Here is a 14,767-nt window from a genome sequence, read left to right as displayed (position 1 = left end):
CTCTCTGTACCACAATGGTCAGGCTGATTCTACTCTTAAAAAAAACAGATCTACAGAACCTTACATGGATTCATGCAGTTTTTGAGCAAAGTAAATGTAATTCTGCAAGTACAAAATTACCCCACAAACTTATATGTGTATATGTGCACATGTATGTGGGAGGTGGGGTTTTGAGTGTGAAAGAGAGTGTGTATTTGAGTGTAAAGGGTATGTGTGTGTGTATGTATAGGAGTCTCTAAGTGTGTCTGTCTGCACACATACACATACCCACATGCACAGATACACATATAAGTTTGTGGGTGAATTTGTACTTGCAGAATTACATTTTACTTTGCTCAAAAACTGCATGAATCCATGTAAGGTTCTGTAAATCTGATTTTAGATTAGAATCAGTCTGACCATTGTGGCACAGACAGCCTCACAGGGAAGCTCACAACTTCACTACATTATCTGGACCGACATGACACCAGTTGTTAAAGTTCACATGAGAATAACTTTTTTAAAAAAGGTTCTGTGATTTCCATAGAACTGAAACCAACATGTTCATTCTAAAAGATGAGAGACTTAACAAACAATCCAGGTCTTTTTCAATGTATAATTTCAGTTACATCACACTTTAAACCTTTGCTACAAATTCTGTGTCTTACAATCTTATTCTCCACAACCACCTGATGAAAGAGCAGTGGTCCGATGGCTAGTGCTTCCAAATAAACCTGTTGGACTATAACCTGGTGTTTACTTATTTCTTTAACATGTTCTAAGATTGCGGAGGGCACAGTGCTAACTGAACGATTAGACATCACTTGTGAAAATACAAATCTTACAATCTTTGCAAAAAGGTAAAAGTATTTCAGTAAAATTTATATTTAATATGGTATTATGCTTATTATTGAATGTCTTTGAATGGTCATGATATAATAAATCAAATTGTAAATTTTTCTCTCAACAATGAGATGCAATCCTCTCTTTTTTTCAGGCTGAGGCTTTGCAGCTGGATTTCAAATGATCCCAGGAGGAAGGGTAGCTACGTTCAAAGGTCTGCTAGTAATATGAACAGGACTTCTATCAGACTATTCTCTCCTTCACAGTTACATCTTCAATGAAGCTGCAAGCTGAGGAGAGGGCCAGAAAATCATGACTATTGTCAAACTCAGTGTCTTTCGGTTTGGCAAGAAAGGACACTAAACTGCGGAAGAGATAGGTGCAGGATCAGTTAGAAAAGCTTTGACTTTTGTGAAGCTAATAAGGTTCCTGAATCTGATCCATTTGCATTTCAATGGAGTTCAGGGTGTCCTCAGGTGTCAGTTTTCACATCTGTATTTTTTTTAAATTGTTGGGTTCTCAGTACAGCTGGCAGGATCCACATATGTTGCCCATCCCTAATTGCCCTTGGAGGAGTGGTGATGAGCCACCTTCTTCTGCAGTCTCTTTTGTGAAGGCACGCTCACACTGCTGAGGAAGGAAATTCAATATTTTTATCCGGCAACAGTAAAGGAAAAGAATTTTTTTTTAAGTCAAGGCTGTGTGTGATATAGAGGAGAACTTTCAGGTGGTGATGTTCCCACATGTCTGCTGCCTGTACCCTTCCAAGTGGTAGAGTTCCCACATTTGCAAAGAGCCCATCTCCATAGTAACTTGACACAGTATTCTGAGAACCAATAAAGCCATAATGATAAGTGGTTCCTTGGAAGGGGTTTGAATTGCACCATAACAATGCATTCTGGAAAATTGTCTTCAGCTTCTTGATAAACATGTTGATGACTGGAGAACCACAGTATGTATCTATTTTTATAGATCTGGGTGACAACAGATTCCCACATTTTTCATTTGCATAATTTATTGACATTTTATCTTGACTGATTTAGTCCACAAAAATCAAACTCAGTTAAACCTACTGGGATAACGGGCACAGAAATGAACTTTTCAGAAGGGGGAATGAGAGTGTGAGTGGCATGGTGGGTACAGCTTTTGCTCCAAATACTCTCCCATTTCAATGAAGAAGTAAGAGTTTTATTCGAGATTATGTGATTTTTTTTTCTCTTATTTTATAGGCTAACAGATTTTTTTAAGTCAGGTCTCCCTTCTTTGGGAAGAGAGGCACACCCTGTCAGCTGATGTGTCTGGCACTTGCATATTATTAACCCAAAATTAGAAAGCCTCCCATACTAGCATCTTTTTATCAAAACTGGGAATTGTTCTGATCAGACACCAGAGTCCTGAATCATTTTTCTCCCCACAGACACTACCAGAATATTTTCAGTATTTTCTGTCTTTATTTTAGATTTCCAGCAGTATTTAACTTTTTGAGTTACACTCTGTTGCCTTTTCTTCTGAATGGCTTTTGTTATTCCTTTGATGGAAGATTCTATAAGGTGTTGGAAATTGTAAAACAATTGGTTATTACCACATTGATTTGAGGGCTTATTTCATCACAAGAGCTTCACTAGAATGTGCAAATCTTTCGGACGGTCAAAGTTATTTCCAAGAAAGACAGAATTGCATATAGATTCACGACATCAGAACATCCCAAAGCACTTTACAGCCACTTTAGTACTTTTGAAGGGCAGTCACTGGTTTAACATTGGAAATGTGACAATTTGTGCACAGCAATGTAATAAACAGCAATGTAATAATACAAGGTCATCTGTTTTCAGTGATGTAGATTGAGAGATATATATTGGCCGGAACAATGGAGCGACTCTGGTCTTTTTTAACATAGTGCTGTGAGATTATTTAGGTTCTACCTGAGGAGACAGCTCAATGCTTCCTTCAAGTGGCAGACCTCCAACTGTGCAGCACTTCCTCATTCACAGCACTGTAATGTATGCCTATGTTCATTATTTATGTCTCTGGAGTGGGACGTGAATCCACAACTTCCTGATAAGAGTTTGAGCACTTAGCCACAAGCTGGCAATCTGGCACCAGGAGTCTTTGTCAAAGCTTCAAGGGGTATTATTGATCGGGCCTGATTAGCTTCTGGGCAGAAAATGGTATGAGGGCAGGATGGAGATCAGGTGGAACTGAGACAGTGTAATAATGCTGAGATAAGACTGGTTACGTCCAGCAGGGCAAGTGCAGACAGGGTTATGGGGAAGAGAGCCTGTTTGCCCAGAGGAGAAAAAAAAAGTAAAAACTGGTGAGTAAGAGGCTCTGCTGCAACTCCTCTTGTTCACTCTAAATGGAGGAGCCTGCAGTACAACCAGTACATTCATTTTAAGAATTAATATTTTCATGTGGGTTTTTCTTTCTGGGGTGGGCAGTGAGGGAAAAGATTGTCCTCTGGATGCCCTTTCCTCCTGCAGGGCTTTTTAAAAAAAAGATCTTATCTATATCTTGCTCGACTTCCAACAGTTTGGATCAGCTTTCCCTCTCAGGATTGGGACTGAGGTCCAGTGTGGTGCCATATGCATCACAGGACCCTGATTTACATTTATTAATAGGATTCTGACCTTGGAAACTAACAGGAGCCTCAACTGCCACCAAAACTGACAGAAGTCAATGTTAAGGAATTGGCAAGAAAGGGGAAGTATTTTACCGGCTCCCGAACTTCGTTCCTGATGGAATGGCAGGATCGAAATTATACTTTAGGATGTAGATATACTACTCTAGGAAGCAAAGCCCAAGTATAGTTCCTTTAGTGACATGACTGAAGTGACCTAGGAACTTGGGAGGCTTGGTGCTATGGATAGAATAATACTCCCAGTCTTACAAAACAAAATTCATTTATTTTGCTTTTGAAATGGCGGGGGATTTTGAATATTTTGATTTTGCTCTTGTTTTGTCTTTCTTGAAGTAAGTTGTGCTGTGCACTGTACAGTCTTCCACAGAATGTCCCAGGTATGCATTCACTGATTTGATTGTCAAATTCGAGAAGTTGCTATGGACCTGATTTAAGACCTCAACGTCTGGACTGCCTATAGAGTTAAGGATCCCAATTTCTCAGCCATAGTTGAGGGTGCACTAGCATTAACCTCTCTCTCAACCACATATACAATTCTTTGTTAAAATCATTTCAAAAATTCTTATAAAAATGCATTGTCTGTAACCAATGCTTCACATAAATCTTTCACAAGTTCTTAAAGTTTCATGGCAGTGTGGTTCCTAATCTACTAACACAGAGGGCAGTTGCATTGCCCATATATTTACCTGAATAACATGGCATGTTGTGAAGGACGTTTACTGCTCCACAATATTGGAATGTTACACTGTGGTCTACTTAAGGTGAAGATGTTGCACTAATCAATGTGACAGAAACAACACTGAAACTTTCTGGTACACTGTATAGGATGATAAAAAGTTATTTACATATTTTGTACATGTTTTCCAATGCTTTGTCAATAATGGTGTCACAACAACTCATCTATATGACAGAGACAAAGCATTCCAACTGGATTTCATCTTCCTAAAATAGCACAGCCCAATATCTGTGTGGGAGGCTAGGATGGCACAGCCCAATACTGTGTCTGTGTGTGCAGGAGTGGCAATTAAAGGGCTTAGGACCTGGTGTACTGGAACTACGACTGGAGGGCCTAGTATCTGAGTGCATGGAAGCCAGGATCTCAGGGCTTTGTATCTGATTGTACAGGATGTGGATCACAGGGCCCATATATCCACTAGAACTAGGATCATAGGGCCCAGTATCTGTTTGTATAAGAGCTGAGCTCCTATTTGTTGGTCCAGCATTTGCATCACATGATGGCTGTGATGTTGCAGGATAAATGTGCTTTTCTGGATTTAACTGTCCAAAAGAAGTGATCAAGTCTCCAACTGAAAGGCAGTAGAATGAGACAGGCACAGAACAGGGAATGAGGGGAGGGACTGGAAAAAAACTGAATTTTGCAACAAGAATGGCTTTGGCTGGACATTCTATTTAGAATTTGCCTTATGAGGGCAGGAAGACCATGAAGAACACATTTCTCCCCTTTCTGCCCTCCTTCCTAATCACTGTTGTGTCATTTGTGGAGAGTCTGGAGCTCACACATTAAGCTCTGTAACCGTCATTCTGGCTGTGCACTGATTTTGCAGACCAGTGCAGGGATGACTGAAGCGTGAAGAGCAGTCCCCTGCGTTCTGTGATGCCCACAGCCTCACTAACAGCAATCATTAAATGAAGATTGGTGCACTTGTCAATGTTTCAGGTCGGCTAAGAGGTAAATTCCTGCTTTAACAATGAGCCACGGAACCTGATCTGATCAAACCAGGATTGCAGGAAGCCTGGGAGATGGGTGGAAAAATTCAACCTGGTACCACGGCCATAGCTATATCAAAATCGCAACATAGCTAATCCTTGACACATGTTAAAGAACTGGATGGGCTTGATTTACCTGTCATTGGCAGACTAAGATACATCAATTAGTTTTTATCAAACAATCAACACAGCTAGGTTAAGCCTAGCTATTATAGGACACTGTCCCACATTAGGTTCAGCCAGAAAGGGAAGAATAAGTGGGAACAAGAGTCTCTCACAATTCCGATGCCTAGGCTACTTCATGTGGCAATATTGCAGTTCCAAATCGATGGGGATTGGGAAGCTTGGCCTATAACATGTCTACCATAAGAGGAAGTGTCTGTTCAAGGTCCCACCCTGAGAGCAGAACCAAGCCATAAAGATGGGAGTTAACAGTGCCAAAGTTGCTGTCAGTCCAGGGATTAGACATGGGTCTGCATCCTTCTCTGCAGTGGCCGTGTTAAATCTGAATTCTGTGAGGAGGAGTGCGAGTAGTGGGAGGAGGCAGAGGCTTTGCTGGCCTCATCGAACTGGACTGAGCTGTCCTGCTTGCTGTTGCTACTGACACTGCTGTTGCACTGGTTGTCCAGGAAGGAGTTGCTGTCACTCATGGAGCCCCGTTGATATTCCCGCTCGCACAGCTCAATGGAACTGCTGCCATTGCCCAGCACGAAACGCTGCCCATACTCGTACATGCGGTTAGCCGCACTCAGCTGTGTGTAGAGGGTGGAGAATGACATCCCTGTGGGCACCCGCTGCTTCACATTGGGCCTCTGGTCAGGAGGGCACCCCACAGTGGCGGTGTTGCCAGCTGGCCGCAGGTCCGGGAAGGTGCGGACACTATAATAGCCATTGGTAGGATCCTGCGAGTAAAAGTAAATTGCATCATTTACATAAAAAATCCAATTTGAACGATTGAGACGTGTGCTCTTTGAGGGAGCGCTGGCACATTAAAAATGTCTTTTATGTACGGCACGAAAAGGACAGACAATACTTAATCAGGCATCCATTGTGCTGATGGACTTTGGTTGCAGTTCACCTTGTCTTGTGAGCTTTGGAGCAAAGAGTTTAAAGATCTGCAGATGGAGCTTGTGTTGAAAGATCTTTTATTTCTTTATCTCCTTTGATGAACTCTTGACAACCCTAGGCACTTACAGCCAATGAAATATTTGATAATTGCAGTTGGTGTTGTAATAAAGGAAAATATGGCAGCCATTTTGTTCATAGCAAAATGTCACAATCAACAATGTGGTGACAGGTTGCCATTTTTAATAATGTCAGTTGAGGATAATTACTATTATTAATATCTCTTTTCTAACGTAGTTCTTGTTGCACTTTAGCACTATAGAAATAAATATTTTTTGGTCAGCATGGTTCCTTCGCTCCCACTTAACATATGGGAACCAATAAGATTGTTTTTCCTCAGATCTCATGGAAATTCATTAAAACAAGTAATCTGGTGATTATCTCATGCTTTGAAGCTTACTGTGTGCAAATTGGCTACCATATTTCCTGCATTGTACCAATGGCTCTGTATGATAGAAATGCAGATATTTCTTTTCCTATTTTGAGATGGAAATTGATAGATTTTGCTGGGTAATGGTCAGTGTCTCAGCTGGAGTTAATATGGGGAAATGGTGTTGTTATCCAGATCAGCTATTCTCTTATTCAGTGCTGGCACAGACTGGAGGGCACCTCACAATGGCTAACCAAAGATCTGGGAAGATGTGCAGCAACCTCCTTCTGTTACTAAGTTTCTTTTCATCAGAAAGTCATTGAAAAATAAGATGACCTTTCTCATTTCTCACTGTTTCTCATGTCTCTGAGAACACACTCTGAGGCTTGCTTTGGGAACAAAATGTAAATATAGTAACCAGATGACTTGTCATAATCTGGGCAGTGCCAGATCACTTATGTTCTAGCAGTATCCAAAGCAGACTATTTGGTGCATAGACCATCTTGATTGATAGGCTACTTGTCCAATTATTGCTGTTGTTCTGGCAATCTGCCAAGGTACCCCTTCCCTTTCAGAGCACTTTGAGTACAACCCTCCCCTACCAAAAAAAAACTGATGGGTGTTGAGCTCAATACTTCAGCCTTGCCACCTAATTGCAGTTCCAAGAAGAGGATCTATGTGTTTTTCTAGCACCACATGTTTTGATTCTATCAATTGTATGGGGAGTGGTGGACGCTAAGGCCTTGTGTATTGGATATATTGATTGAGCATTGGTAACCATGTTTCTGCAAGGCAACGATTGCCATCAGAGGTGGGGAGGGAGATGGTGGGAGGGATATAATCCTTCCATGAGCTATGGCATCAATGAGGAGGCGTTCAGCAACCCAATGGGAGGACATTAGGATTCACTTGACAATGTTCCATCACTATAGCAGTTCCTTGCAGACATGGGCAAAATGTCCATAGTTGCAGGAAACAATCCTTAAATACCCATGTAATTGGTTTGGTTTGCCACTTGGCACCACTGTTCTGCCACTGGTGGCATTAAGGTCCCCTCTCAACAATTTGCCCCACCGTCTCTGCATTCACTTCCCCTTCCTTGTAACTGGCATAGTAGTCTGATGATCACAAATAAAGTAAAGTTTCTATGAATATAAATTTGAGAACTAAAATTACATTGAATACTGAAATATTTATTCGCTGAACCTTAATGTGCTGATAGTCCTTTTCCTCTTCCTTGAGAACTTCCAGTTGTTTCAGCACCGGGTCCTTCTCAAACTCACCTCTGTCGATCTGTAACCAATACATGATTATCATTATCCTTTTTTTTTCATCTTGTCCTTGCCTCTTGACAATAAATTCCTGATTTTTTTCTTCATCAAGGTTAGGTCATTCAACTGTCATATCAGGCCAAGGGTAACAACCAATGGTGGCCTGTGGCTAAGGTAGATTGAAACCACCAATCCTCCTTTCTATATTTTAAAATTTTAAAAATAAATGATGTTTCAAAAGAAACATATTAAATTTACTCTCCATACTTTAATCATTTTGCAGGGTGATGATACACAGGGACTTGGTCAGAATTAAAAAGGAACTTGCAGGAGACAGACCAGGGAGAACGTGCTCCTGACAGTCTCTGTACTTATGTCATATTCATGTGACCTGTAAATATTTGAGGTAATGTAGTCAACTTCATAATGTTTACTCAATAAGATTCTTCTGTTACACAAGCATAGTGGCTATCCTCATCTACGCATGATTAATTTGAGCTTGAAAGATGCCATATGTACAAAATGGTGAGTAGTGGTGTGGTATTAATGCTGCAGACTGCATTATGGAGTGGTGTTGAGAAGAAATAATTCCACATCTCAGTTGAACTGGTTAATAAACCAGACATTTTGCATGAAGTGAAGCCAAAGATCCCTTATGCAAAAAGCGATACCTTAAACAGTACGTGATCTGGGGATGCCATTGTTAGGCTGGGGTAACTTCACTTGACAAAGGAACATGTTGGACTATAACCTGGAGTGGTGTGACTTCTGACTTAAACAGTGCAGTAATAAAGACTGGGAGGAATAGAAAATAACACACAAACTGCAGTTCTGATTGAGCAGCTGCACTATGTGAATACCATGAGGCAGGCTTGGAGAAAGAAATAAAAGAGGCCCATGAAAGAAAATGTATGTAGTCTGGCAGTTGACAGCTAGGAAAATTACTAACTGAGCCACAGAAAACAGATAATCATTGGGCAATTTGAAGTGTTGTGCAATTCTGGTTTAGAAATTTTCTTTAGAAATGCTTCATTACAGCCACAAGATGTAGTAAAACTATGTAGTACAACAGTGAAGCAAGAGAGGGCTGCCATAATAGAGGAATAAAAATGTTTATGGAGATAATATATTATCACATCTAGTTAGATCAGAAAGCTACATATTCCCTCACTCATACTATATCACTTGGGGCTTGGAGGAACCCATATACATACCAGTTTACAGTCACCTACATAAGGCTTTTGAACAAAATTCACACAAAATGAGCAAAACTAGTATGTAAGAAAAGGGAATTTTAAGTGCAAATTGCATTCAGCACAACTCAAATCTCTGCAAATTGTAATGTTTTAAGAGTTTTTGAGCATAATTTCTTTCTAATTTATCAATAAACTGAAATGAAATGGATTTAATCATGAGGAGTGATTCCTTAAACTTGTTAAGGTGAGAAGATTGAGGAGTTTAAAATTTTAAAAGTATTCAAGGGAGGAAAATGCAGTGTCTAGATCAAGGGAAAATAAACTTAAAATTTCAGCCAGGACATAGGAGAAATCAGGAAGGATCTTCAGTATAAAAGGCAGTAGAAATATAATTCTTTAGCCTAAGACAGCGATCAATTTAGATTAGTAAGACAAGGATATTGATTGTTGTGCTTCAGAGGTAGCTAAATGCTGTCGATGTGCAGATCTCTTCCAATCTGATTGATTTCCAGAGGAAGGCTCCAGGGGTGGGATGATCACCTCCTGGTTCTATATTTGTAGTGTTATTGCTTTAAAAAAAAACTGAGCATGGTATTGAGGCAAAGGCCAGAATAACTCCATGTGAGCAGCAGCCATGAGGACTCCAAAGAGAAGCATAATCAAGTAGGATGTGTATCTATGTTGCTTTGTAAATGCAAGTTATCAGTTGGTTAAATAAACCTTTTTAACATTTTCAACTAAAATAACCCCTATCAATCCAGTATGAGCATAGTAACTCTTTGCTGTGATTAAAGTATGGAGAGTAACCAATGGACCATCACAGTTCATGAAGAGGGAGATGAATGTAACACATTGACTGCCTTCTGTAAGTTGCAGGTGAATGGAGCAGCATCCTACCAGCATTCCCACTAATTTATTTTTTTTCCTTTGCATAGACTTCAGCAGTCTGTGCATGACAGCCTCTTCCAGAACTGGAAGTCAATGCTGGTAACAGCAGCAACGTGTTTATCACCAAGCATGGAACCACAGAGGGAATCTTGATTGTCTGTGTTTGATAGAATAATTGCAGAGTCAGGAGAATTTTGTTACTGGTCTACTGGTGGAGTGGTAATGTCTACAAATGTAGAGGAGGGTGGGCAATCTGATTGAGGTAGTCAAAATTATGAGAGGCATAATAAGGGTAAATCTTGAGAATCTTTTCTCCATGTCAGGGTATAGCTGAGACCAGAGGGCGCAAGATTAAGATGAAGAATAAGTGGTTTAGAGAAGATGTGAGAAAAATCTTTTTTCACCCAGAAGGTGGTAGAAGTATGGAATGTTCTACTTGAGAGGGTGATGGAGGCATATATTCTCGCAACATTTAAGAAGCAAATGGATAGGCACTTAAAATGCTAGGGCATGGCAGACTATGGACCAATTCCAGGTATTTGGAATTAATGTAGTTTGGCATTTGTTGGTTGACATAGGCATGATAAGCTGACGGGCCTGTTTCTATGCTGAATAACTCTGACTTTATGGTAGTGTCCCTGCATCAATGCCAGAATGTGCAATTTCAAGTCTTATCTGCCATGAATGCATGTCAAGCTATGACCAAATTCATTGATCAAAATAACTACAAAGGATAAATGAATATTGGTTACAGCAGAAGGGCTTGGAAGTAATAGTTGACATGGGGGCAGCACTGGGTTAACATATGTTCTTCAGATCTATGGATAACTGATATTTGATTATAATGAGGTCAGCCAGGTGGACATCATAGAATATGAGTTCTCTGCTTGAGGCTGTTAATATCAGGCTGTTGGGGAGTTCAGGCTGACAGATAAAAAGGAGAGTGCCAGAGATACTGTAACTCTGAGAGCTGACCCAAAATGAGGCAGTACGGAAGTACTATTCATGTGTAAATAAGGGCTGACTTGGTGATAGGATACCGGCCTCTGTGGATTCTTTCAGTGCCAATGAGTGTAAAGAAACTCAATCCTGCATAAATTCACTTGCAACCATCACCTTTCATTTAGGATAAGGGTTTCTTACATCATGCCTTTGTTTGGTACGCTTGATTCAGAAAAGATTTAGAAAAATGTTGCTGGATTTGGATGGTTTGATCAATAGGGAGCAGCCGAATAAGCTGGGGCTTTTATCCCTGGACCATCGGAGGCTGAGAGGTGATCTTCTCGAGGTTTATAAAATCATATGGGGCATGAATAGGGTGAATAGCCAAGGTCTTTTTCCCAGGACAGGAGAGTATAAAACTGGAGGGCATAGATTTAAGGTGAGAGAGGAAAGATTTAAAAAGGACTTGAAGGGCAACCTTTCCATGCAGAGGTGTTTTTTGTTTGGAATGAGCTGCCAAAGGAAGTGGTACAATTACAGCATTTATAAAGCATCTGTATGGGTGCATGAATAGAAAAGGTTTAGAGAGAGATGGGCCAAATGCTAGCGAATGGGATGAGATCTTTTTAGGATATCTGGTCAGTATGGATGAGTTGGAATTCAACATATAAGGACAGCTCCGAATTACCCATCATTCAATGGCTTGGCAGAAAGAGCAGTCCAAACTTTGAAGGCTGGATTGAAGAAACCGCCTACAGCCTCACGAGATACCAAACTATCATAGTTCTTATTTGAATAAAGGACATGCAACTACAGGGATAGCACTGGTAGAGTTTTTTTTCTAAAAGACTCTGCACCACGGCACCGGGTTAAGTCTGATTTTCCTGGACCTGTCGGGGGGGGAGGGGGGGAATGTATGGTAAAATGGCATCAGGAACCGCCAATGCCAGACACAAGACTCTGCCAAGCAAGACACAATTTGATACAGGTTTAGTATAAAAGCCTTGAAATGGCTCCGCATGGTAAGGATGCATGATTGACAAAGTGTGGGCTTATGTTCCAACCATTAAATAGGCTCTGGAGTAGTGCAAGGTGATATGATCCTCATGTGCAATACTGAAAAAAATGTCTGAATTATATACATATGAAATTGATTCCCAGTAATTCAAAAGACTTATACTGAGGGACTGTGTTCATACTATCGGTGTATGTTGTAGGACTATGTATTCATGCTGTCAGTTTGTACTGTATGATTGTGTTCATGCTGTCGTTGTGCAGTCTGGCATTATGTATATGCTGTTAGTGTGTACTGTGGGACTGTGTTCATACTGTCAATGTGTTCTCATCCAGGCACGTGGGGAGTATTCCATCACAATCCTGACTTAAGGCTTGTAGATGGTTGACATGCCTTGGGGAGTCAGGATAGTTACTTGCTGCAGTGTTCCTAGCCTCTGACCTTTTCTTGTAGCCACTATATTGATATGGCAAGTCCAGTTGAGTTTCTGGTCAATGGTAACCCTTGGAATTTTGATAGTGGGGGAAATCGGTGATGGTACTGCTATTGAACGTCTAGATTGTCTCTTGTTGGAGATGGTCATTGGCATTTCTGTGACACAAACATTACTTGCCACTTTTCAGCACAAGCCTGGATATTATCCAAACTTTGATGCATTTGAACATGGACTGCTTAATTATCAGAGGAGTTGTGAATGGTGCTGAACATTGTGCAATTATTAGGGTACATCCCCACTTCTGACCTTATTATAAAGGGAAGCTCATTGATGAAACAGTTGAATGTGGTTTGGTTAAGGACACTAATCTGAAGACCTCCTGCAAAGATGACTGACCTACAACAACCACAACCATCTTTCTATGTGCCAGATGTCACTCCAACATGCAGCGAGTTTCTTCCCAATTCCCAATGATTTCTATTTTGCTTGGGATTCTTGATGCCACACTTGGTCAAGTGCAGCCTTGATATCAAGACTGTCACTCTCATTTCACCTGTAGAATTCAACTCCTTGACCATGTTTCAATTAAGGTTGTAATGAAGTCAAAAGCTGAGTAGCCCTGGTGGAATCCAAAGTCAACATCAGTGAGCAGGTAGTTGCTAAGCAGATGCTACTTGATAGCACTATTGATGACACTTTTCATCACTTTATTAATGATTGAAAGGAGACTAATGGGGCAATAATTGACCATGTTGGCTTTGTCCAGCTTTTTGTGTGCAATTTTCCACATTGTTGAGTAGGTGCCAATATTGTAACTATACTGGAATGGCTTGGCTAGGTGTGTGGCAAATTTTGGAGCACAAGTCTTCTCTATTATTGCGAAATGTTGTTAGGCCTCATAGCCTTTGCAGTATCCATTGCCTTTACCATCTCTTGATATCGTGGAGTGAATTGAATTAGCTGAAGATTGGCATCTGTGATGCTGGCAACCACAGGTGGAGGCTGAGATGGATCATCCAGTCAGCACTTTTGGCTGATGATTCTTGTGAATGCTTCACCATATCTTTTGCATCCTCTTTGAGGATGGAGATATTTGTTGAGCCTCCTCCTTCAGTGAGTTGTTTAATTGTCAATAACCATTAATGACTGGATGTAGCAGGACTGCACAGCTTAGATTTGATCCATTGGTTACGGGATTGCTTAGCTCTGTCCATCACTTGCTGCTTATGTTGTTTTGTATGCATGTAGTCATATTTGGAAGTTTCACCCAGTTGACACCTTATTTTTAGGTATGCCTGGTGTTGCACTTGGCATGCCCTTGTGCACCCTTCATTGAACTAGGGTTGATCACCTGGACTGAAGGTAATGGTAAAGTGAGGGATATGTCAGGCTATGATGTTGCAGATTGTTTTGGAATACAATTCTGTTCATATCTCACAACACCTTAAATCTTGAGTTGCTAGTTCTGTTCAATGTCTGTCCCATTTAACATGGTGATCGTGGAATACAGCATGATGGATGGTATTCTCAGTCTGAAGATCAGCTATGTCTCTATCAGGACTGTGCAGTGGTCACTCTTACTAACACCGCCATGAACATATTGATGAGGATGAGGTCAAATATGTTTTTTTCCTTGTTGGTTCCTTTGCCATATGCCCCAAATGCAATCTAGCAGCTAAGTTCTTTCAAACCCAATTGTAATGCTGTTGTCAAGCTACTCCTGGTAGTTGACATTGCAATCTCCAACCTGCATTTTTGTCACCCTCAGTGCTTTCTCCAAGTGTTATTCAACCTAGTGGAGTACTGATTCATCAGCTGAGGGAAGTTGGTATCTATTAATGAGCAAGAGATCTCCTTGCCCATTTTTAACCTGTTGCCATGAGACTTGTCCAGAGTCATGTTGTTGAGTCCCAGGGCAATTGTCTCCCAATTGACAGGCCTTTTGCCTGACCGGAAGCAGCGGGAGACAGAACAGAGGTAAAGTTGGAGACAAGGAGGTTGCTGGGAAGATAAGGACTTAGTATAAATTTGGGCAGCGGCTAAATATGTGTAGTATCTCCCTTCTGCTCGCCTTCCTCTAACCAGAAGAAAAAGGACTCTGTGTAAGGTAAGATTTATTTATTTTTCTTTTCTTTCATACATTTAAGTGCATTGTTTGGTTTTAGTTAGTTGATATAAATCTAAGGCTTACAATGGCAGGGGACCTCAGACCCCTGGTATGCACGTCTTGCCTGATGTGGGAACTCAGGAACATGACTGATGTTCCTGAATCTTACACTTGCAAGAAGTGTATATAGCTGCAGCTCTTGTTTGACGGTATGACGACTTTGGAGTTA

At 40.8% G+C, this 14,767-nt stretch overlaps 1 protein-coding gene and 1 long non-coding RNA gene across 3 annotated transcripts in view; one reads left to right on the top strand and one right to left on the bottom strand.

The window, feature by feature from the left end:
• The window catches only part of LOC140494086 (uncharacterized), a 58,596-nt gene that overhangs the window by 30,301 nt on the left and 13,528 nt on the right, over positions 1–14,767 (top strand). The window contains exon 3 of the long non-coding RNA XR_011963906.1: positions 977–1,036. This is a non-coding gene — a long non-coding RNA (uncharacterized lncRNA). The remainder of the gene's footprint in view (positions 1–976; positions 1,037–14,767) is intronic.
• kirrel3a (kirre like nephrin family adhesion molecule 3a) overlaps positions 1,820–14,767 on the bottom strand; it is a 615,794-nt gene continuing 602,846 nt past the window's right edge. For both annotated transcript variants that reach the window (XM_072593027.1, XM_072593028.1), the window contains 2 exons: positions 7,890–7,976; positions 1,820–6,090 (listed from right to left, as the gene is read on the bottom strand). In XM_072593027.1, the coding sequence (XP_072449128.1) occupies positions 5,650–6,090; positions 7,890–7,976 (528 nt within the window). In that variant the 3' untranslated portion in view covers positions 1,820–5,649. The remainder of the gene's footprint in view (positions 6,091–7,889; positions 7,977–14,767) is intronic.

The sequence above is a fragment of the Chiloscyllium punctatum genome, chromosome 23, assembly GCF_047496795.1.
Source record: "Chiloscyllium punctatum isolate Juve2018m chromosome 23, sChiPun1.3, whole genome shotgun sequence".
Taxonomy (NCBI): Eukaryota; Metazoa; Chordata; class Chondrichthyes; order Orectolobiformes; family Hemiscylliidae; genus Chiloscyllium; species Chiloscyllium punctatum.
The sequence above is the reverse complement of the archived record's forward strand: the minus strand, read 5'-3'. Positions and strand labels throughout refer to the sequence as shown.